This window comes from Mya arenaria, chromosome 13 (assembly GCF_026914265.1).
Source record: "Mya arenaria isolate MELC-2E11 chromosome 13, ASM2691426v1".
NCBI classification, from domain to species: Eukaryota; Metazoa; Mollusca; class Bivalvia; order Myida; family Myidae; genus Mya; species Mya arenaria.
Window position 1 is genome coordinate 43,815,655 of NC_069134.1, and position 24,267 is coordinate 43,839,921.

Genomic DNA, 24,267 nt, shown 5'->3' on the forward strand with positions numbered 1-24,267 from the left:
ATAGGCGGAATTGACTGCCACCAAAATAATTGGCCACCGCTTTCATTATATGGAAATGACATTGTGAAGTTTGTTTTTAATTCGCTAACAGCAACTGGTTGCAATCGTTTCCTATATTATAACCAAGGTTTTGGCATCTTTAAGAGTTGCGGAAGTACTCAATTGAACTCAACGTAAGGGCATTTAATTGAAGTAAACAAAGACCAATATTTGCGTGCTTCGATATTTGCTTATGCGAACAACTGTCACCCTTTCTTTGTGAGTAAATTACGAAAACTAAATTGTCTGCATCCAAAAATGAATGGATAATCCATTTCTAAAATCTCTGCGGTTAAGGATTTTGTCAACATCGGCAAAGCTGCGAAGAAATTAAATAATTTTATCAGCATTGTAATAACAATGAACAATTTTATCTATTAACGACAGCTGGTCCTTTGGGCTTTTCTTCAGGTAACGCTTCTATCAATCGAAAGCCCATGTTGAAGTGCCTATAAGTCCGTATTGGACCAATTATCGCAGTACCTCGGTATTTTGGTAACGGTGAACTGTCACTTTGTTTACTGCTGCCAGGAGTCGCGTGCCATCTGTCGCGTGACCCGGATACCGTTAGCCAATCAAATCCCTGTGTTAACCAATCAAAAATCAATTATCGCTATTCAGGTACCGTTAGACGAAAAGACCTTTGGAACAGGATTTCTTTTGAACAGGACTTCTTTAAAATCAATATCATGCATCCTTGATCTGGGCGACAGTTGGTTTGATTATTATGCTGGATAAGTCCTGCCGGTTGTCCATATTTTTTTTGTAAAAGTCAGCATATCAGATTATGGTCGAAGTGGTATTTTCATTCCAGTGTCATTTTCATTAAAAGGCAACAGAAATGTCAAGTTATTGTTCAGAAATGTCAACGAAATATAATATGGTCAAAGAATAACATTTCACCGATGCCAACTGATTTACCGTCGACAAATCAGAAACTATATTTGGAATAATTTGCCATCATAATCCAGCGATATAAGTTTAAGACGTGAATCCAAAATCATCTTACATCATTGTTATTACCATATGAAGGTAAACGTAGTCTATGAGTAAGTATGATCGCTGATCATATACATTTGCAGTGAACTCTGCCTCTCTCACACGAGTGGTTGTTGGTTTGAGCTCCTGATCGAGGCGGTATTCATAAAACATCTCCAGTAATTTCTTAACTCAAGTCAATTTCCTACAATTTTAATAGTCAAATTTAACTGAGAAAAGTGTAAGGGTTTTTAACATAAAAGCATGTATTTCTAATAAAATCAACAACAAGAAAGTATTTCAGATATTACTACGTTATAATGTCATATGATTAGTCAGATATTTAAAAACAAAACACTTAAGTTATGAAATGACTAAGATGTTTTTGACTTCTGGTCCTGCCACCAAATCTGCGTTCTCAAGGGCGCCAGTAATGCATGGTAACACGTTCTATGGTTATTTCCGAGGACAAAGTGATATTCTTTTACCAGAATTATTTTATAGATGCAACATGTTGTCTTTATCATGTATTTTCAATGATTTTCCATGAGAAGCTTCAATAATTTGAGCACACGGAAATTATAATTAGGTTTCAACATGTAATATTTGGCCAAAAACCTGAGGGAAAAAACAGCAATATAAATCTGCTTTGCAAAGCTCATGCATTCGATCCGTGGGAACAATTATTTTTTAATCAGCATTTTAACAGCAGCCCAGTGGAAAACAGGAGACAACTTGTTTGCGAACGAGATGCTGACGTTCTCAAATCACGGCATTTTACAAAGAAAACATCAACAAAGAACTATCGAGTTGGAGAAGGAAAAGTGAACTGCATGACCGGTATTGATCACCAAGCAGCCAATGACGAAGCGGCAACGGGCGACAACTCACCGCTCGCTATATAGCCTTTGTATGACAGTCAGCTGATTATAGTACGATATCTCTTACTTCAGCGTGGAGCTTAACAAGTTGGGACTTCAGTTTTAACAAAGAGAAAAAAGGTTTAACGTGATTTCTGGAATATTACTATGACATACACAGAATTACAACGTAGAATGGACGACACTAAAACGTAAGTTGCTTTTATGATCATACTAGAGTTTGCATTTAATTGCTTTTCTTTGTTTTCTTAAAGCATATGTGAAGTAAGTTATGTAGGTCAACAGGTTAACAATGGAATATTAACTGAACAAGATAATGATATTGAAAATATAAAAGCATATTCTTAATGCAAACTTACTGAAATATTATTTGATAATTGATGTCAAATGGAATCAAGAATGCATATTTCTGCAACGTGTGTTTCCATGCAAGTTGCATCAGTCCATAGCTACCATTGTTACAGCCTGTTCCTACCAACGTGGCTTGCCTCACATCTACTTTAAGATGCGCAGATCAACTACGATTTAGGATATATTGCGTTTTCATTTGATCTCGGAAAACATAAAAAAATATATTTAACATCGTAATACGAGTACATGATAAACAAAGGAAATCTCGTGCTATATAATTATTTGTTCCAAAATATTGCACTTACAGTTCTACGTCTGTTCAATTATAGCACGTGCAATGTTCAGTATTCATGGATTCGTCGCAGTTGATACTATTTTTGTCCATATGCACGTATCGCACGAGTGCTGTGACAGTATGACGCAAAACAGAACCATTAATAAAGTCAAAGGAAATAGAATATATGTTTTTATTAACAATTTCAAAAGGAACATCGTACTGACGTGGGTACATTTGCTTTTACTTTCATTTCCAAGATTCTAGGAAAAAGCTCAGAACCTACTGTTAACAGCGTTGCAAAACCGATAAAGTTGCATCACTTTAAACTTGATATCATGATACGGAAGATAATGTTATCAGACAAGGGGTGTAACGTATTGTTTCAGAGCGGCAAATGTACTTCATATTGCAATCGATAGCAGCCAGCTTGCTTTAATGCTTATTCTTTAACTTGTCCTTTAGATGTGAATGTCATTGCCATGTGAAAATGTTGTACTCAAACAACAGAACATCTGTTCAGTTGAAAGGGAAATTCAAGCTGCCACGTGGTTCATGGTCCATTAACCGTCAATTCTCGTCTGCTTACTTGATTGTCGTCTGCCTCTGTAGCATGTCCGAACAGGTCTTTCATAGCTCTTTAACATTAAAGGTTTTACGCTGATGTAATCGGGGTAGGGTAGGAATATTCTTTATACGAGTTCATTGTGTTTTTGTTATATCAATTTAAACGATGTAAAATGGGTGCGTGAGTGTTAGTTGGAGCAAAGTCAATCTACAAAAGAGATAAATGGTTCACTGGAGAACGCTGAACAGTAGCTACAGGGGGTCGCGTTTACATTTGAACTCGTAAAAACGATGTGGTTGGCTTTTGTTGAACTCTTGAGTGCATTTGAAGGCATGAGTTTTTTTACCAGACGACTTTTTCACCTCGTGGGGTAACAAGTTCGTCTAGTTAATTGTTCAATCATTTAGCTGAGTAACTGCTTAGTCTGGTGATTCATGACTCATAAATGAAAAAGTGGTGCACTTGTATGCCGCATTCCGATCTTGTAGAAACTATATTGCTACAGTTATTGTTTTCAGCTGTGGGAAAAGGCAAGCTATCCCAGCTATTTGTGTAATGTTTAATGAGTGCAATTTCCACAAGCAGTTTGGTTATTTAATGTCATAGTTAGATGACATGAAGTAAATTATTAATGATTAAGAATGGGCGGAGTGAGCGTAGCGAATCTTTAAACACCCGCGAAGGTTGAAATTCTTAGCGATTTTGTCTAGCATTTAATGTATGCCGATCTGCAATTTCATTGGCTATTCATTAATGGCATGATTGTGGATGTGTCTGCCGGTCACCCACCCACTGCTAAACTTTTCATTACCCTGGCCTTCGTATGTGCATAATTTAAATTGTTGTGGTCGGATCATTTATCATGGAACAGTAAATTAAATAGAGTCGTGATGGGGTAGGAACATTTTTTTATTTTTTAAATATGCTGCTTAGAAGGCGGGCTATATTCACTATTCCCGGAAGTATTTTGTTATCAACAGCGGCAACCATATTAATATTTATCGGAATAGCCCTTATCTTCTTTAAAACCGGATCTTTTTTGGTTTCCAATCGTCCCACATACGGTTTCAGCTAAAATAATAATTATTGCAGTGATTTACAAATGCATTGGTTTGTTTGTAGTTTATGCACTTCTCAGAAGTGTTAGTTAATTCGTCATTCGCAGTCTTTTTCCCACACACCCTTGAAACACTTGGCCCAAGCTGCATGAAAATACTTTGTAACCCTTAATGAGTGCTTATACCAGCAAGTTTGTTTTGAGAGAAAATATAAGTGTTTTGATAGATGTTTCAAGTGTTTGTGATATCATATGAGCATTAGTTTATGTTAGTGTACTAGGAAGCGATTAATATTCATGTTGGATCCTTTTAGATAACATTTTTTCTTGGAAATGGTTGTTATGATTCTATGGTTACTGCTGTCGTCTGCTTTAAGAAGAAACGTGCCGTTTTAGAGCTGCAACAATCAACAATCCTCTTTTCACAGAAACCAATAACACGACTTGGGCGTTCTAATTAGCGCACCATCATGCAATATGACAACTTTATAAATATTTGAGTATATAAGAATGCCTTTGTCAAATTAAGAAACAAAAATTATCTCAGAATGTTGTCTGTTTTCAGGAAAGGGTCTGGTATCGGGAAGGCGGTACGACAGACGCTTGTCCAAGCGCTTGAGCAGGATCGGGTGCGCTTCGGCATCCTTCGTTGTGTGGATATTCTCGAACGGTAAGCTTGATAATTTTAATTAGAAATGTATATAATTTTTAGATGTGCATTCTCAACTAAACTGCTCATATAAAACTGAAATATTAAAACTAACTTAGTAAGTGCATTCATACGTACCTTGCTTGAATTATTTTGGGTAATTTGACCTTCCAATACCTTTCCCAGTATTAGGACTTCAATTACTCGGACAATGACTCAAATGAAAACGATAAAAAAGAACAGGAAAAAACAATAACGATTTGAGTTAATGTGACTGGAGTTTTTTAACAATAGAAGGCAGTGCACTTATATGGAATATTTCCATGAATGGGAGAGCTCATGTCATATATGTTTGTAACATACGTGTTGTTACGAACTGTCAAAAACACTTGTGACTTTATACTATTCGTGGTACCGTTCTAGTGTCTTTGCGAGTTATTTGTACGTGTGAGGGAAATGCCAACACTCTTGAAGTTTTCGGCGATGCCAAATACTTGCACGTCAAAGCACTTCTCTAGCAAAAGGGCATTTGATCCACTTGACTTTGATTGGCAACCTCTGATACTAATATTGCAGAGTAATGTAAAACTACGAATGAACGATACACTTGATGGTGTGTGAACCTTTAAGACAATATGATTCTCGTGTAACAAGTAGACCAAGTCGCTGTTTACGCTAACAGGTAGCATATCTGGCATGTTGCATATTCGCGCACCTGCTAGTCTGTTTCACCCAAACTTCCCATACAACCATTGTCTGAGTCTAGGCTGGATGCCAAGCTTTATCAAGCTGCGTGATCAGCAGAAACACTCACTTTCCTGATTTCCTCCGTGTTACATGTCACATGTGAAGGGATTAGTAATATGCTAACTAAGAAAGAGGATGATGCACTTTCAAAGCTTGTTGAACCGTTTTATGGACAATAGTAGCACGCTGTTGAAGGATTTAAGAGTTTAGAGTACTTTCAAATGCTGATTCACGTGCCTTTACGCACAAATCACGCGACGGCACAGTCCTTGCACTGTACAAGTACATCCCGTTTTCATCGCCAATCATGATGTTCTCAAATTGGCCTTAAATGACATTTGATAACATTTCGAAGAATGCAAATGCTAAGTCACACACAACATAAAACCACTTAAGTATTTATATGTTTTACCTAGCATGTCTAGTGAAAATCAGGCAAAATATTTTAGAAGCAAAATACCATTTCTTTTGTTTAAGTTATCATGTTCGTGTTTGTGTTTCAGGGATGCGGATAATGTAATGGTATGCATCCTGCCCCAGGGCAAGGCCAGAGACGCCGCTGTCAGAATCCAGCACACCCTCATAGAGGCCTTTTGTCGGGAAAATGACGTCAGATGTCTCAAGGTCAGTTTCTAGCGCTGTCGTCTGCTTAATTATTGTTTTCTTCCTATGGTCTGCTGTGACGTAACGCAGAATGAGTTTCCCGAGTTGTCGTCTGCTCATTTAAGTCTACAATCATCTGCAAAACATTGTCGTCTGCGTTATACCTTCAGTGGCGAAATTCAATTAAGATCTGATAAACGGAAAAATGTTGTTTGTGTCTGGAATTCAGAACCTGATGATCAGTTAATAATGTTAATGGCGATGTACCTTTCTCTGCCACTGTAGTGTATTGAGACCAACATCAGACAAGGTCATATTTTGCAATCTCTTATCATGCAGAACGCAATTTGTTGTTTGTAAACAGTCCTAGTTCCGCGTAAGGTTCAACAATGAATGAATAACAAACTCAAGGAAACAAGGGGGTAAATTGTGAAATATTTACCGGGTTTAGATAACGCGCATTCAGGTTTTCAGAATCAATTATAAAACTAAATATTTGCCGGGTCTGAAGTATTTCATTGGATAACAGACAACCAATTCATGACCGGCGTTAGACTCATGCGGAAATTATTGTTCTGACATTGGCTCATTCGATGTATTTCTTATACCCATATTTTCACATTCTTGTACGCTTTTTGCAGGTGGACTGTGCCACAAAGATCTCCACCGTTTTCACGTCCGCGTCTACAAAGGAACAGAAAGAGCGCGCTGTTAGCGCCGACCTGAGCTGCCTACTCGTTATGACGCCCCCGGCCGCTGCTAGCAAAGAGGACGAATTTGTCTGCGACTATTGTGAGAATTTCATGCTGGGCGGCGTCGTCCCGCATGGTTGCGTCGAGATCCCCGTCTGAGAGATGACGTCACTTCCGCTAGAGCTAGGATTTGACTTCAGCGGGGTAGGTTTTTTATATAAAGGCATTAACAAAATAGATAAGCATTATTAATAAGTATGTTTTAAGAAAGCCGTTGTGCATGGTTTTATAGTACTAAGCTATTGTTTCAAAATAAGTCAAAGAATCGGAACAAAGTTTGATATTCGTTTGAATTGTCTATCGTTTGTTCCGATGTAACATTTATATACCAGCAGTCTTTTCCCCATATTGTAAATCATGTAACATCATTGTACAATGTTGTTTTTTTCTTCAGATTCCAATATCCCGAATGCATCAAGCAGGTACCATATCGCGATGACCCAAGGTAAAATCGAAGTGGCAACGGTGGTAAATCCCGTTCGCCTGCACGCAGTCGCTAACCCTGTGAGAACGACGCTCTTCGAAGAACGGTAATTTACTTAATCGTTTTTTGGATTGTTTATTGCGGAAATTTAAGGAATGCATTGAGCAGATGTTTGTGAACGCAAAATAAGGTTTCATAATAACACTGGCGATCGCTAAATTTCAAGTGTCAAGTTGTAACTCATTTTAAGATGGTTTATGAATGTCACGCTGATAAATTGTCAACACAATATGAACAACAATTCAGAGTTGACATTTTGTAAAATATTTATTTCTCTATCATTTCAGAGACAGTGGGCAGATTGATTTTACCGGAAAGGGCATGATTTACCACATCGTCGAGAAATATCATGAACATTTCCGAAATGTCATGATATCGATTATCTAGGCGTTCGTCACTGGCGGAGATAACCGATACCATATTCTGAAACGCCCTCGCGAGTGTTCGTAGACAAGGGAATGTCCGGAAAGATAAGGCAGGGAAATAGTTTAATTGAACTAAGAAACAATAGCAGCCATCATGAAGAAAATGGCGTGGGAGTGGGCTATTATAAAGACGCGGGAAAAGTGACATTACAATTAAAACATGTTGGAGTGAAGATTGAGATGGCTGTCAAACTAAAATGAATGTTCACTACACTTGTAGTATACTTGTTTCATAACTTAATTGTTAATATTTGGTGTTGAGAAGTGAAAACATTTTATTTATTTGAACAATGATTTAACAAACGTATTTTGAAAACATTATACATGCATAATTCATTTATTATTGTAACTACCATCAGAATTAATTGCATTAATTTAAAACAACTGATTTTATGAATATGTACTTATTTGGTCAAATAAATTGTGAATATTTGATGTTATTACTGCATTTCCAAGATGACCACATCCATGGTAATGGGAATGAATACTTATTGTTGGAAAGAAATGAAAATGCTTTATTAGACAACCTGTTGGGTTTACAACGAGACTGTAATGCGCCTGCCGACGACCTCTTGCTTTGCTCTGAATGCGGACACTCCCGCTATATTGTCAGCTTTACTATACAGTTAAACTGCGGTTGTTCGAACAGGCGGGCGTTCGAGAAGTGTTGGTCAGTAGAGGTCGAGGCTAAGCCCCAACCATTATTCCTTCTTTTTTCATATAAAATATACTGACGCTGGATCGAAACCTAAATTAACCATAGTCGATAGTAAAAGCTAGCTATACACATAACTAGGATGATAAAAGACGGAACATCCTAACCTTAATAATTTAGTCACAATCGAGCTGAGGGATTCAGGCCAAACACAGGCTGCCAGGGTTAATGGCCAAGACCACTGAAATTGTTTTAAAGGCCTTTAATATGAATATCATAGAACTTCTGACTTCTTGAAATGCAATGTCTTACAAAAAACAAAGGCACAATAGCCTGAAATTGAGAGATTTTATCTTCCAAGATATATTAGTATGTAATACCAGGTTTAATAAGTATCCAATTAACTGTTAATAAAACTAGAAATGTGTCCATAGGACACGGATGCCCCCACTTCGATTTTTTGTCACAGAAAATAAGCCATAATGATTATTCAGGATAATCTGAGGGCCCTAACTCCTAAATGATTAAGGCGATTTCCATGGCTATCGAACTTGATCAAGATATTATGGTCACAAACATGTGTTAAAAGTTTGGTGAGGATTGGACAAACAGTTTTCAAGAATTAGATCGGAAACAATCTTCGGGACGTATTTTTCAAGTCTTTTTTTGCAAATAAAGGGCCGTAACTCCTAAATGACAAAAGCGATTTCCATGGCTATCGAACTTGATCAAGATATTATGGTCACAATCATGTATGTAAAGTTTGGTGAGGATTGGACACATACTTTTCAAGAATTAGATTGGAAACATATATTTTTGAAGTATTTTTGGCAAAAAAGGGCCGTAACTCCTAAATGACTAAAGCGATTTCCATGACTATCGAACTTGATCAAGATATTATGGTCACAAACATGTGTTTAAAGTTTGGTGAGGATTGGACAAACGGTTTTCAAGAATTAGATCGGAAACAATCTTCGGGACGTACGTACGTACGGACAGACGTACGTACGGACAAGGGCAACCCTATATGCCGCCACTTTGTGGGGGCATAAATAGCAATCCATATTATAGTAATGAAACCCTTCACTGATATAAACATTAATTTCAAGAAGCAATGACTAACAGTCAATGATATAATTATTACATTAAAGATACGGGTTGTGTTTAATGCAAGGGAAGTAACTCAGCCAAAGTAAACAAGTAGAAGAAAAACACCTTTCAGTAAAAACATATATTTTCTCTTTTGTCATGTAACACAATTTAGTGTCAATAAATAATGATAAAGAATGGATTCTGTACGTTAAATCTATAAACGTTGATGCTACAAACAAACAACATTCTCTGTAGACGATGCATACTCATTTAAACAAACAAAACAATTAACAGTACTTCATTCATAGAATGGAAGTCATACATGATTAAATAATTCATTAATAAGGCCAGATTGCCCAAAATGCTTTCATTTGTTGGTTCGTACAATTCAACATTTGAATCATTCACAGCACCTGTTCTGCTCAAGTCAACAAGGGGAATAGCTCAACAATAATTCAACCAAGAGTTATGTGCCTTGCTTTACACAATGGACATATTAAATTGTATTGCAAAATGTGTACCAAGTTTCACTGAAATATTTTGAACAATTTTCAAGTTATGACCAAGGTTTAATTTTTGGACAAAGCTGCAGACCACAACACCAAGGCCAAGACATTTACCTCAACTATTTCTAAACAACAACAACAACAACAACAGACAAGTCATTTTGGCCACTCTTTCCTCATTAAATTCCTTTTGATCAATGGTAACACAATATTAAGAGGACAACACAATTAATCATACTTTGGAGTAACAAACATTTCATACAACATTCATCCTTAAAGCACCCGGATTTTATAACAAGCCTCAGAAGCAACCTCATCATCTGAACAAACTGAACACTTCATCTGGTCAAAATAAACATATCTATACACCAGCAGAAATAAGATCATTGATCTGTATCCAGTTACATAAATAAAAATAAGGATCAGGAGTTTGAAACTATTCATGAATCTAACACATAAAATGTGAATTTTATCTTTGTTATTTATTATAGTTTCAAGATATGGTAGCTTCTTTGTTGGTTGTTTTTCTCAATAAATGAAACAAAATTGTTAGGTTTTCGGCCACATTTAAAATATAGTTTGATTGACATTACAGTACCCCACCCACTTTTTGAGGTGTGGGTGGTTAAGGCAGTCTTTCCTCATGTGAAAACCTTAAGAAAGGTCTAGTAACCCAAACAAACTTTTCATTACTTGTGACCGCTCATTAAAACCTATTCTTTGCACATTACCCAAAGTAAAACGTGATACTGATATGTAAAACAAATATGGAAAACTTATCATGTCCTTTTCTTGAATCACGTTTAGGAATATGAAATAAAATTGTAAGTTATTACTTCTCCAATGAAATCTCCCAACTGACAGTATAAAACAGGGTGAGACTGTGAACAATTTCTCAACCAAATCATGTCATCATATATGTACCAGGCATAGAGTTATGGAAGGGTGCTGCACCCTGTCCTTTTCGGTAGAACCCTTCCGCCTTCATGGACACCAACATGCATACCCACCTTCTTCATAGAATTAAATGCTAAAAGATGAATTATTTCTTTTGTTTTGGTTAAAACCAAAATATGATTATAAAATCATACAAACACTATGAATTTTACATATTTGGCATTTCCAAACTAAGATTTAAACTTCAATCATTTAAAGAAGAATTTCAAACATTTTCAGTAAAATTCATAATGTGTAAATTCTTCACAGCCTGACATGCCTTTTTCTCCCTAAGCATCCATCCCCTGTTCTGCAGCATCCTGCTCTTTTTAAAACCTGGCTACAACTCTACAGGCAACAATAACCTGGTACAGAGATTTGTATGATATTTTAATCATGCCTGCTAATAAATTTTTCTTTCAAAACAATTTACATTTACAGCAAAAATCTTTGACAATGCTAGTAATGGTCAAAAACTATCACACTGTTAATGTTTTACATCATTATGCTCAATAGTTTTTCATTTCTTTCAATACTGTCTATGTAATATTGTGAAGTTTTTCAAGCGCCCTACTAAGAGATCTTAAACTAGAAATGTGTCCATAGGACACGGATGCCCCCACTTCGATTTTTTGTCACAGAAAATAAGCCATAATGATTATTCAGGATAATCTGAGGGCCCTAACTCCTAAATGATTAAAGCGATTTCCATGGCTATCAAACTTGATCAAGATATTATGGTCACAAACATGTGTTAAAAGTTTGGTGAGGATTGGACAAACAGTTTTCAAGAATTAGATCGGAAACAATCTTCGGGACGTATTTTTCAAGTCTTTTTTTGCAAATAAAGGGCCGTAACTCCTAAATGACAAAAGCGATTTCCATGGCTATCGAACTTGATCAAGATATTATGGTCACAATCATGTATGTAAAGTTTGGTGAGGATTGGACACATACTTTTCAAGAATTAGATTGGAAACATATATTTTTGAAGTATTTTTGGCAAAAAAGGGCCGTAACTCCTAAATGACTAAAGCGATTTCCATGACTATCGAACTTGATCAAGATATTATGGTCACAAACATGTGTTTAAAGTTTGGTGAGGATTGGACAAACGGTTTTCAAGAATTAGATCGGAAACAATCTTCGGGAATTTTTGGCAAAAAAGGGCCGTAACTCCTAAATGACTAAAGCGATTTCCATGGCTATCGAACTTGATCAAGATATTATGGTCACAAACATGTGTTTAAAGTTTGGTGAGGATTGGACAAACGGTTTTCAAGAATTAGATCGGAAACAATCTTCGGGACGTACGTACGTACGTACGTACGTACGTACGTACGTACGGACAAGGGCAACCCTATATGCCGCCACTTTGTGGGGGCATAAAAACAGGGCTTTTACCGACCAATGTCACAGGCATTATTCCGCTAAATTACTTATGCTAAAAAAGTATTTTTTTCCAAATATGATTTCAAAAATTTGAAAACAATCTTATATCTCGCCAATTGTGGGCCATATTTGGCATAAAATTGATTAAAGATGCACTCTTATACCCATGTAAGATTTACCATAACTAATACGATTGTTTAAAAATACCAAAAAGGATGAATAAATGTCAAAACAATGGTTCTTATGAAGGATACCGAGTTAGATTTGAAAGAAAGTTGCAGGAAACACGGTATTCCAACCTGATACGACTATTGTTAATCACAGGAAATCTTTTAGCATTCACCAATCATTTAATATTTTTGCGTTTTTAGCCATTTAATACACGATAACAATCGTGCTATCAGTAAGTTATACTTTCCATATATGTATTATTTAGTAAGTAGTTAAAGGTTTATCGCTTAAAATGTATGTTCCTTATACATGGGTATGAGTTTATTTTGAATAAGAGTGTCACTTTAAATATCGCACCTTTTATTTATTAGCAGACACTGAACAAATGAAATTACTCCTCAATAAAATATCTTGCTGATATGCCATATTGTTGACATTGTTCTTTTTACTATATTCTAGTCTTTTTCCAAAACACAAAACTGTTTTTTTCTCAAGATTTTGGGAAGTTGGCCTCTCTGATCGGGAAAAATGTGTCATTTTGACTAATGTATGAGCTCCAATAATTTAAGGATGTTTCAAATTAAGGAATTTAGTGCATGTTTGTCTGATCAATGCATGTAATAGCTGTAAAAAAAATATATATAAAAAAGCAGCTGAAGAATATACACACTTCATATAGTAGAAAGAAAGTATTTACAATATAAGGCATGAAAGTGTTTACATTTCTTTTTCTTGTTAATTTAAACAATATTGCACATTTTGCCAAATCTTCATCATTTTTTGAGAACAGCAAGAAATTTCCTGAACAGATGATCTACATGTAACATACTTAATACATGGATGGATTTTGGAATATACTTTCACTGTGTAACTTCAGCGCTCCGAGTATGTGACATTTCTACACTAGTAATCCCTACAGATTTCACGTCTAAAATTTTAGTCACTGGAACAAAACTTTCACTAGGTTTACTGCATGAAATGTCTGTCATCTTGACTACTGAGGTAATAGCTAAAGAGTCTACATGATTTTGTGCGTCAGAAGAGGCTGTGCTCGAGTGGAGATCATTTATTCCATCCCCTGCCCTGAAATCTGGCGGACCATTCATTTTAGACTTTTTGAAAGGTGGAACATATTCTGAGTCAGTTTCTGAGCTTCCATTAGTTAGAGGTGGAAAACCTTTTTCAGCAGCAGGGTTGAGCACTCTGGAATCCATAGTTGGGATGGTGGTTGTAGCAGTATTAACATCTGCCTCTGTAAGAATGGCCTGGAAGTGTGTTGAAGCAGCGGGAAGCACTCCAGAATTCCCTAAAGCGACCCCCGACCCATGGTCAGGATGGGGCTTCAAGTGGCCCCTTTTTGGGTCCCCATATAACAGGGAGTGGACAGGGCTGGCTGACCTATCCCTTGAGGACACCGGGGGAGGTGGTGTTTCCTGGTCATCGATGAATCTTTCCATGTAGTCCCTAAAAACAACAATTATTTGTATTTTTTAGAAAACATATTTACCTTGATGTGTTGATAAGATGGCTTTCAATTTTACAATAAGCAAGATTCCAAACAGGACTTGCATTCCCCCAAAATTGGAATATAACAAGTGACCCCCAAGTGACATTTTCTGAAATTGTCAATGTATCAAATCAAATAGTAAAGTACTGAATAATATGTTATGAACTGCACATGTACTGCATGACCAATAACTAAGTTTAAAAGATAGCCAAGCATCCACCAGACATAATGTTATGGTTTTGCTTTGTCATCACCTCATTGTAACTCTTGACTTAACAACATCTTAACCTCACTGCCCTTCACATCGTATTGTATACAACCATGGACAAATATGGTCTATATAAAACCTCCACATCGACCATTGGAATCCAACAAACTTGATCTGCCTACTAGCTCCACTGCTCATTTCAATTTTGGATGGTGTTTGTGTTTAAAATAACATTGCTGTGAACACTTATGATCATTAATGACATGGCAATTTTGTGATCATGTTTGTTTTTGTCATTTTGCGAATGAGCACAAAAATGTGATCGTGGCATTGATAGTGTACCCTGTTTTGAGTAAAGAGCCTTTTGAGTTGATGGCTAATGTTCAAGTTTTTGCATGCTAAAGAAGATAACGCCACCAAGGAGATCACAATACCAATATTTCATTTGAAGTAAACAGACAAGCTTAAAATCACGCTCAGTCCTTTTTGAGGCCAAAAGAACATGACTCGGTTGGGACTTGCTACAATGACCCCTGGTCTTGTGGACAACATATAACGAAATATTGTGTACCATGACTACAGCAACACAAAGGCTATGAAAATTTCCTATACTTTCAAAGAGGAAAAATGCTTATTCGTCATAAAAAATAATGAGTCATCTATAAACAGCAACATCCTTGATATATATCATACTTTTTATGGGGTGAATAAACTTTTTGAATTAAAATACTAGTTTTACCACTGACACAATTCTTCCGACAATAGTATAGATAATACAAAGATTTTTTTCTTTCTTATCTTTAGATTGTAAGAAAACAATTTCCCCGTAAATGAAAGTATTATCCTCTAATTTAATGAGTACATTACTTTTTTTATAGATCATATGACATAATTTACCAATAAACAAAGGATTTTTGTTCTCATTTCAGTAATCAAGCAACTTACGTGACACCAGGATGTAATGTATATCTTCGTTTTTCCAATCTAGTTTTGTTGGCAAATATGTCATGTCTCTCCGTCTTTTTCCAGAGGTAGTAGAACTGGACCAATTCTCCTACTGACCGTGTTTTCACCTGGAGAATGGGAGACAACCCATGTTTATGAGAAATTAAACATCATTGGCAGAAGTCAATGACCTGGGAGTCAGTGTGCAGGATAACAAAGCAAGGGAAACAACCTTCAATTTCTTTTCAACAAATGCAGCGAAGTCTTTGTTTTGAAATGTCAGTATCCTATCTGTAATATCATCTCATTAACAGGAATATCACATTGAAGAACTAAATGCTGCTTAGCAAAGGCTGGAGATACATAGAAGAGAGGAATAAATATAATGTATGAGATTAACAATTAAGATAAAGGCCATGCCATTTAACAGAAATCACTTTAAAGGTATCAAGTGACATAGTGTTCAAATTATGGTGAAAGGCTAATGCTTACTGATTCCAAAAATGATAAATAAATGACCTGAAGTGCATTACAGATAAAGATATGTTGAAATCAAGTGAAATGACAAATTTTTCAATCTTTCAAGGTAAAAACAGCGTTTTTGCAATATTTTCATTTTTTATTACATGGTTCATACAGAACTTACTTGGAAAAAATATAGTACATTACATTAAGTTAAATCTATCATACAATATCAAACCTTTAACCTTTTACAAATAACTTGAACTCACTTTATCCCCATATTGCACTGCCAATATCAATTGTATAAACCAAATCATGTGAGTTACGTCGAAATTAAAAAAAGAAAAAAAATCCATTATATCTCTTAAAGGGACTGTACACCAGATTGGCACAATTTTTTTATCTGTAGCGAATGTCAGGGCAATTATTTAATAAAATGTTTTACTCTTTGATATCATCATTGTAAAAGAACCATACCAAAATGTAAACAAAAATCGTGTTGGAGTCCGGGTTCGAACCAGTGTCGCCAAAATTGCAGTCCAGTGCTGTATCCACTGTGCTACGAAGGCTTACTTTAAATATTTGGATTATTTAAGCTATATACCTAACATGGTAATATCATGTGATAACATCGACTATGCAATCACGCATAAGGAATGAATTCTACTAGGTAGACATACCTAGTAAAACATATTCATGGAAAAATACAAAAAAAAGGCGAAAAATAAATTATTTTTAAATTATGAGGTACTTCAGTCAGTAAGTTTCAATGCATTGTACACATCGATACCAAGTTTATGTCAGTTTTCGACAATTTTCTTTTCGCTGTTTTATCATACGAAGTACAGTCCCTTTAAGAGGCAAACTTGGCCTTCAAATGGTTTTAGAAAAAAAAATGTCCAAAGTCTAATACTATATATAAGACACAGGTATTTTTTATGTTAATTATTGAGGGTGGGGGGCGGATGTCCTATACACAATTATCTAAGGTATGGTTTAGATCACACTAAATGCATTTATATACTTAAAATTGAAAGTTTCATGTCAAATTCAATTTTTTTTAAATACCTGATAAAATGTTTTTATCGAGGCTTTCATCAATTATAAAGTGTGATGTCTTTTCTCTCAGCATCTTTATTGTCAAGCTGATGTGAAGCAATTTTTTTTATTGTCAAAAAAATATCTGCTGTGGACTAAATTAGCACAAGCCCACAAGATTCAAAAATTAAATGCCAAGCAATAGTATAAGAATTCAGGCTTGTTAATCCAAAAGTCTAATTTTGATTATTGTCTCTGCATTTGATGCTTTGTCTATGTAAAATATTTGTCCACTGCTGGCAATGTTTTCTCAGTGGGTGGGGGAGGGAGTGTCAGCTCACTGTTGTCGTGCTCTTGATGGATATTAGCTATGGGTTTAATTTCAAAGAAAGATGTAATTGTCCCATTTTAGCCTTTTACACCAGTTTTGATTATGTCTTCGCCTTTAAGAAAAAAAACCCTGACAGCTAGCTTTCATATGAAAAGACATTTTTCTCTTACTTTGTTTTGATGGATCATGTAGAAATCTTTCCCATAAAATCGAAGTCCTGTTTCAAAGTTACTGCATTCTTCTTCCGACCACAAACTCATGGGATCTGAAATGGGATACAGAACATACTTTACTGATGTTTATATCATAGGTTAAAGCCATTAATTTCTATAAGTATTCATATTTTTTTTATTTTATTCTTGTTTAAGTAAGCTTGGTATCATCAAGGCTCTAATATATTTTCGATTTCTGCTCAAAGACACATTTAAAAATATTTCAGTATCAACACAGGAACTAGTATAAAATTTGGCTGACTACAACCCCAAGCATCTCACGTAATGCTGCAATGTGTCTGTGTGCCCTTCTTTCTTTATACAAATGCTGATCCAGTTCTTAAGTTACAGCATAAGTTATCTTTTAAAATGAGATAATAATCAATTAAAACTAAAATCAACAGTGCAGAAATATAAATTTGATATTTTAAGATGTTTTTATTGTCTTGTTTTCAATAGCATTGTTAAAACGGAAACACTTTTACTTTGGCCATAACTCAAACACTGTTCAAAATATTTGAATAAAACTTAGTACACATGTTTCCAGAAAATATATGCACATGTAGAGCATGGTCCATAACTCTGGTTGTAATGATTATTGAGTTATGTCCCTTCTTTGACATAAATATCAGAATTGGCATACACCATGCAGCTCCCTTGCTTCAAGTTACTAACTGTTAGTTGTGCATAAGAAGAGTTTTAATGCCTGGGACGAGAATGATTTATTATAGTGCTGTTAGTGAAATTAGGGTGTGCTGGGTCAACCAGAATTACAGGGTTTCCGCCAGGAATTTCATATGGCATGTCGGAAGGGGAGGGTTTGGGAGGGGTGTCCCCTCCTGATGTCGATTTTTTTTTAATTTTCGTATCCAAAATGGTGCAATTTCCTGCATTTTAAACAAGTTTACAGTTATGTTCCTATGATTTAGAATTACCAACTCAAGTCCGATTAACATTAAAAATATTTGTGAAAAAGTTTAATGGTTTCTCTTCATTAATTATTGGTATTTCTCAAGTTTTCCGACAATACAATATCGACGATATCGATCGACTCATGTTTCGTTTAGTGCGGGTATTGTTTATATTGACACCGTTGACGTCACAGCAAAACGTGTAAAGCACGCTGCATGCTGGAACACAAAAGAGCCCGGAGCAAAGCGACTGCTCGTGGGTGTATTCGTATTTAAAGCTGCTACAGCTAATATTTTTAAAGCCGGGTCGGCTTAATAATTACTTAAAGGGAATTTTATGTGCATTTTCAGATTTATTTATCTTTTTTTCTAAATAAATAAAAATAAAAATAAAATAATCAAAGTTTAATAATAAGCAACACAAAATATAACTTTACACTTTTAAACTAAAGACGGGAATGTGACTCAGTTACATACGACGACATAGCATAACCATTGTTTATAATAACACAGATATCTTCACACGGTTCTCAATAATAATTTAATAATTGGTTAACAAACGGACTCGGGATTAAGAAACAAAATAAAACGACACATGATTTATGTTACCGAACTCAATTAAGACATATTGTTTACTTTGTGTTCATAGATGATTATAGTGATGAAGGTCGCAATTACGACAGTGGTGTTTTTCACACATTCCCATTTTGATAAAAAATAGGAGAAGTTTGGTTAATTGCACTGTTGAACCTCACCGACACGCCTTCATGCTGTCGTCGATCCTGAATGGCTGATACAAATGCCGTATTAGTCCCGACACGCCTTCTGGCTGTCAGTCAACCGTTGCAACCGCAACAAAATTGTGAACTGATGATTGTTTTGATAAGGGTTGTCGCTAAGCGGATTAAAGCATGTCGGCATAATTAACGCATGTCGGTAATTAGCCTTGCCAGCGGAAGGCACGTCGGGCCCGACAAGCCATAAAGGGCTGGCGGAAACCCTGGCAGATCAAACCAGAAACAGTACCATTGTTAAGATGGTTAAACCTACATAGTGTTAACACCTGGAATGATTATAATATCAGACCAGAAACAATACGAAAGTTAAGATGGTTACACCTAGATAGTGTTAATACCTGGGATAATAATATTTCAATATATTTTAGGTGCTGACAGTAAACATAAACTACATGACTATGGTAGAATTGGTGAAAGGCACGGAAAAAATCAGCCACAAGACCACATAATAGACGTTATTGCCTTTCATATCATATTCACTAATGCGTTATTGTTTAAACTGTCAGAGCTGTTCAAGTGCATTTAAGTGATATTAAATCCATGTTATTGTAAATTAAAAACATGATTGCCTTTGGCTTACAGATAAAACGTAAAAGCAAAGTATCTGTGTGCTTCTAAACTTGAGCCGATTGTAACCTTCATAATTAGTGAACTCAAAATGAAAATGTTAACAAAATGAATTCATAAGTGAAAATTGGTTCAAAATTGAAACGATTAATGGGAATTTATATTTGCCTTACAGGTGGCAGCAACACATGTGCTACATAATTGCCACATTTGCTGGGTTCGCAATTGCTGAAATATCATTCATTTAAGGAATGGAAGTTGTTAAATATAGGTCAATATACCTGTGGCTGGGACTGCCTGCATTTTCCGACGTCTCAATGCCTCCTCCTTATTGTGACCACACTGTAGTAGCAGGTACAGGGCCTAAAGAATACAAAGTGGGGTCAAGGTTAGGACTTAGGATTGCAAAAATGAAGTTTACATGGCCGGTTTGCAACAATGAAGTTTACATGGCTGGTTTGCAACAATAAGTCTTTTGTTGACTATAATATCAATTTTCAAAGATTGTGCTAAAATTAGACAAGTTTGTAATTAAGGCCAATTCAGATTCTAACCCATCATACCATCATGGTATGGTTAAGAATATGTCAATACAAACCTGTTCATCGTCTCGTACATGTGCCCCTGTGGGTACTGCATTCACCCCCACTGAAGTCTGTAGTGACTGTAGGTGGATATCCTCTAGGTATTTCTCAACTGGAATGCAAAAACAGTACAGTTAAAGTTTAATACTGCAATATATAATCATATTAGTCCTAATAGAAAAACACAGCGTGTGTAAAAAAACAAGCCCTATGCTATACATTATTACTATAGTTTACTGTGTAGAGGACCACTTTCAATTCAAATAAAAATCTGCATCAAAATCTATATTAGGCTTCAGACAGTTTTCCAATCAAGAATTGGCACTGCAGTGTCAAACTTTGATGAACACCAGTATGCACAGTGCCTACCACAAAAAACAACACACTGATGCAAGTATATTTAAATAATTAAACACATATACATAAATGAAAAATGATTACTTCAAAATTAATGGGAAAAAATAGTTTGTTTACATTTTAACTTCAAAGGGAAATAACTTGCATCGCCTGGATTAATAGTAAATAAACATGCATACTGCTATGTGTCATCTAAGTGCACTGTTAATGCTTTTCTCAATCTGTGAAGTAGTGAAAAACTTCCCTCTGCCTTTAACTGCACATTTACATACAAATAGTACAAACTGTTTCGATGGCAGTGTTGATGGTTCGCACTACGCCACATGTTTGAAATACTTAGCCGAAGGTGTTTACATGGTAAGAACATGGATTACAATTTGACATTTTTCACAAGCTAATAAACTTCTTAAGTCAAAACAGACGGCTACTGATCTTGACACTCTCCTGTGTCCTATCTATCCTAGCAGCCTATACACAGTTAAATATGGCAACCAAAAACTGATGTTTTATAATAGAATAACATATATTAGTTTTATGTGACCCACTGCGGAACAATTTGACATTGGGTTATACAAAAGACATAAGCTGGTGCCCCAGAAACAAACTGGTGGCAAGTTAACAGTGTAATCAGATGCATTTGTACATGTTTTCTGCCAGGTTAACTGTAAAGCATTGTTAAAGCCACAGAATTCTACCAAAACAATAACTAAAGGACTCCCTGTGTGTCTTTTATGGCATATGTGTCACTTAGGACGAAAACAGTTCTTTTATTAAACTGCCATTAAAAACTGTAATTTGCGCTAAGCCATTAAATAAATGGAAATTCAGCCGAAGGTCATTGAAAATTCAATGTTCTGGTTAACATTTTATAAATTTTCCCTATAGTATATTGTATCCAATCTTTTTACCAACACATTGTGGCCAATATTGCTTCCAGGGCAGCGTTTGACACTTATGCTGTCCAGTGATCCTGAGGACACCAACTTTCATGGAGGGTCACCAGAACCTCCAAGTCAGGTATGGGTCAGGACACCAGAATTTTCTGGCAGAAACTTAGATAGGAACCAAAAACATATTAAACATTCAAGTACACATAAATTAACAAAAAAACTTATGCATTTATTATTGGATAATTTAGCTGAGGAGGCAATAATGTGCACACTGTTAGGCAAACTTGTCAACTTTAAATTAAAAGTTTCTCTGTCAAAATTAAATTTGTTAAATTAAGTTGTCATATTGTCATACGCCAAAGTTTTAACCAAAACAATGATAGAATCATCATGGCGTGCAAAAGATTAGACCCCGTTGCTCACACAATACCTTTGCATTTCATGCAATGTTTTAAATAGTATTTAGTTTAACATGTACACCACTTTTATCATGGCTGCCCTTTTATAATATTAGGAACCTTATAGCCATTTTCACCATACTGTTTGTGATATTCTAGGTAAACCAAGCAAATACTACTATTAATAAGCCCATATGTAGTACTAAGACAAACAAGAAATAAGTTTAATTGACAAAATTTTGGGGGAACAGCCGATTTCAGGATGGACACTGTTTAACTGTTCCTCCAGGATTACTGGCAAATGGAGTAAGTGTTGAACCCTGCACAGGCATTTTTGTTGTTGCCTTTACTGCTTGACCATATGTATACCGATGGAAACTCTCCATAGAGAAATGTATGCATTTTTCACTACCTCTAACGTTGAAAACAGACGAGCTTAAACTGAATTTAGAAGCAAGCTGTATAATATTTGGCATGGAAATATTTAAAAAAAAAAATTATTACCAGTAGCCCCAAAACTATCATTTACCTTCAGAGTCATCCATCTTGCTGGGATCCCAAAGTAGTCTGTCTTCGTTCTCATATGCAGGGGCATCCCCATACTTGCATAGGCCTTCTGGCACCACGGCCTGGTATGTTGAACCAACTGAGATTGTCTGAAGTACAACACATAAATAAAAAAGCTAATGAATTTTTGTCAAAAATACTTGGAAAGGACTTTGTTTTAGTATCTTAATATGTAATACCATTGATTGCACACAAGAATACATACAGCCCTGCCTTCAGCCATACCTTTTTCCACTCCTCCTCTGGCTTATAATCGAGGTCTTCTTCTGAGTCACTGTCCTCACTTCCTGGCTGGCTGCGCGCTGAAATACATCAAATGTGGATGGGAACGCGATTTTGATCATTGTGGCGCTAACGTGAATAACGAGAAAAAGCGAGAATAACATTGCACACTGTTTTCCCCTTGATTTCATGGTATTTTCGAGCTTAAAACTTAGTTATTTGTTGTCAACATAAAAAACTCATCAATTTCAGCAATAACCCTCTGCAACACTATTCGTTGACATTTAGTTGATCATAACCTTTTATTGTGTGTTTAATTTACCATAAGAGTTGGTCAGCTGTTCGGCTTTTGGACTTTGGAAACTACGTTTGTATGATGGTAAGGTGCAAACATTTCTGGTCAATAATATGAGGCATTTTTGAAATAACTAGAAATGTGTCCATAGGACACGGATGCCCCCACTTCGGTTTTTTGTCACAGAAAATAAGCCATAATGATTTTTGAAGTATTTTTGGCAAAAAAGGGCCGTAACTCCTAAATGACTAAAGCGATTTCCATGACTATCGAACTTTATCAAGATATTATGGTCACAAACATGTGTTTAAAGTTTGGTGAGGATTGGACAAACAGTTTTCAAGAATTAGATCGGAAACAATCTTCGGGACGTATTTTTCAAGTCTTTTTTTGCAAATAAAGGGCCGTAACTCCTAAATGACAAAAGCGATTTCCATGGCTATCGAACTTGATCAAGATATTATGGTCACAATCATGTATGTAAAGTTTGGTGAGGATTGGACACATACTTTTCAAGAATTAGATCGGAAACATATATTTTTGAAGTATTTTTGGCAAAAAAGGGCTGTGACTCCTAAATTACTAAAGCGATTTCCATGACTATCGAACTTGATCAAGATATTATGGTCACAAACATGTGTTTAAAGTTTGGTGAGGATTGGACAAACGGTTTTCAAGAATTAGATCGGAAACAATCTTCGGGACGTACGTACGTACGTGTACGTACGGACAGACGTACGTACGGACAAGGGCAACCCTATATGCCGCCACTTTGTGGGGGCATAAAAACAGTATTATTTTATTTTTTGAAGCGAAAGATCATTGATCAGAATATGCTTGATCGTGAAATGGTTGTTTATAACCGATATTTGTTCACATTTTGACAAACAGCGCAGTATCCGAGACACCGTTTCCCGGTTTATCACAAGGAACATCCCGTGTTAAACTTCAACGTTTCTGGGTTTAAATTGTGGAATTACAAGTGGTAAGTACAAATAAAATGTTATTTAATCATTAAATGATTATTTTTAATCAGTATTACACAATCTAAAAGCTTGATAATGCAATTTGACAGTACTTTCACATGGCAATCAAAGTAATTGACAAAACCCGGAAGTGAATTCTGCGATATTTTTTGTTGTTAGCAACCGATAATGACCGCCAATGTTAAATGTTAAACGTTATCACAGGCCTCGACAGTACCTTATAAAAAAGAATATATTCAAAATGATGATCCAGATTTTGCAAATGAACTCCTTTAACTTGACAATCTTTATTATAATGAATTTGTGCAGTCTTCTCAAAGTCAAACTAGAAATGTGTCCATAGGACACGGATGCCCCCACTTCGATTTTTTGTCACAGAAAATAAGCCATAATGATTATTCAGGATAATCTGAGGGCCCTAACTCCTAAA

General features: G+C 35.8%; 2 protein-coding genes across 2 annotated transcripts in view; one reads left to right on the plus strand and one right to left on the minus strand.

Annotated features, from left to right (window-relative positions):
* Positions 1-1,937: 1,937 nt before the first annotated feature.
* On the plus strand, positions 1,938-8,241 carry LOC128213233 (growth arrest and DNA damage-inducible protein GADD45 alpha-like). The gene is made up of 6 exons (XM_052918798.1): positions 1,938-2,089; positions 4,714-4,818; positions 6,048-6,168; positions 6,789-7,043; positions 7,294-7,429; positions 7,671-8,241. Exons 1-4 carry the CDS (start codon positions 2,046-2,048, stop codon positions 6,996-6,998), a joined length of 480 nt encoding a protein of 159 aa, XP_052774758.1. The 5' UTR covers positions 1,938-2,045; the 3' UTR covers positions 6,999-7,043; positions 7,294-7,429; positions 7,671-8,241.
* Positions 8,242-9,679: 1,438 nt separating this feature from the next.
* The window catches only part of LOC128213235 (mesoderm induction early response protein 1-like), a 29,005-nt gene continuing 14,417 nt past the window's right edge, over positions 9,680-24,267 (minus strand). The window contains exons 6-12 of the mRNA XM_052918799.1: positions 22,560-22,636; positions 22,297-22,423; positions 20,137-20,234; positions 19,820-19,901; positions 17,222-17,316; positions 15,221-15,348; positions 9,680-14,024 (exon numbers count right to left, since the gene is read on the minus strand). Of these exons, the coding sequence (XP_052774759.1) occupies positions 13,421-14,024; positions 15,221-15,348; positions 17,222-17,316; positions 19,820-19,901; positions 20,137-20,234; positions 22,297-22,423; positions 22,560-22,636 (1,211 nt within the window). The 3' untranslated portion in view covers positions 9,680-13,420. The remainder of the gene's footprint in view (positions 14,025-15,220; positions 15,349-17,221; positions 17,317-19,819; positions 19,902-20,136; positions 20,235-22,296; positions 22,424-22,559; positions 22,637-24,267) is intronic.

Bases quoted from the DNA above. Each gene is read 5' to 3' on its own strand.
- LOC128213233 (XM_052918798.1), top strand. From the start codon at position 2,046: ATGACATACACAGAATTACAACGTAGAATGGACGACACTAAAAC. The intron at 2,090-4,713 runs GTAAGTTGCTTT...GTCTGTTTTCAG, and splicing joins AGAATGGACGACACTAAAAC to GAAAGGGTCTGGTATCGGGA. The intron at 6,169-6,788 runs GTCAGTTTCTAG...CGCTTTTTGCAG, and splicing joins ATGACGTCAGATGTCTCAAG to GTGGACTGTGCCACAAAGAT.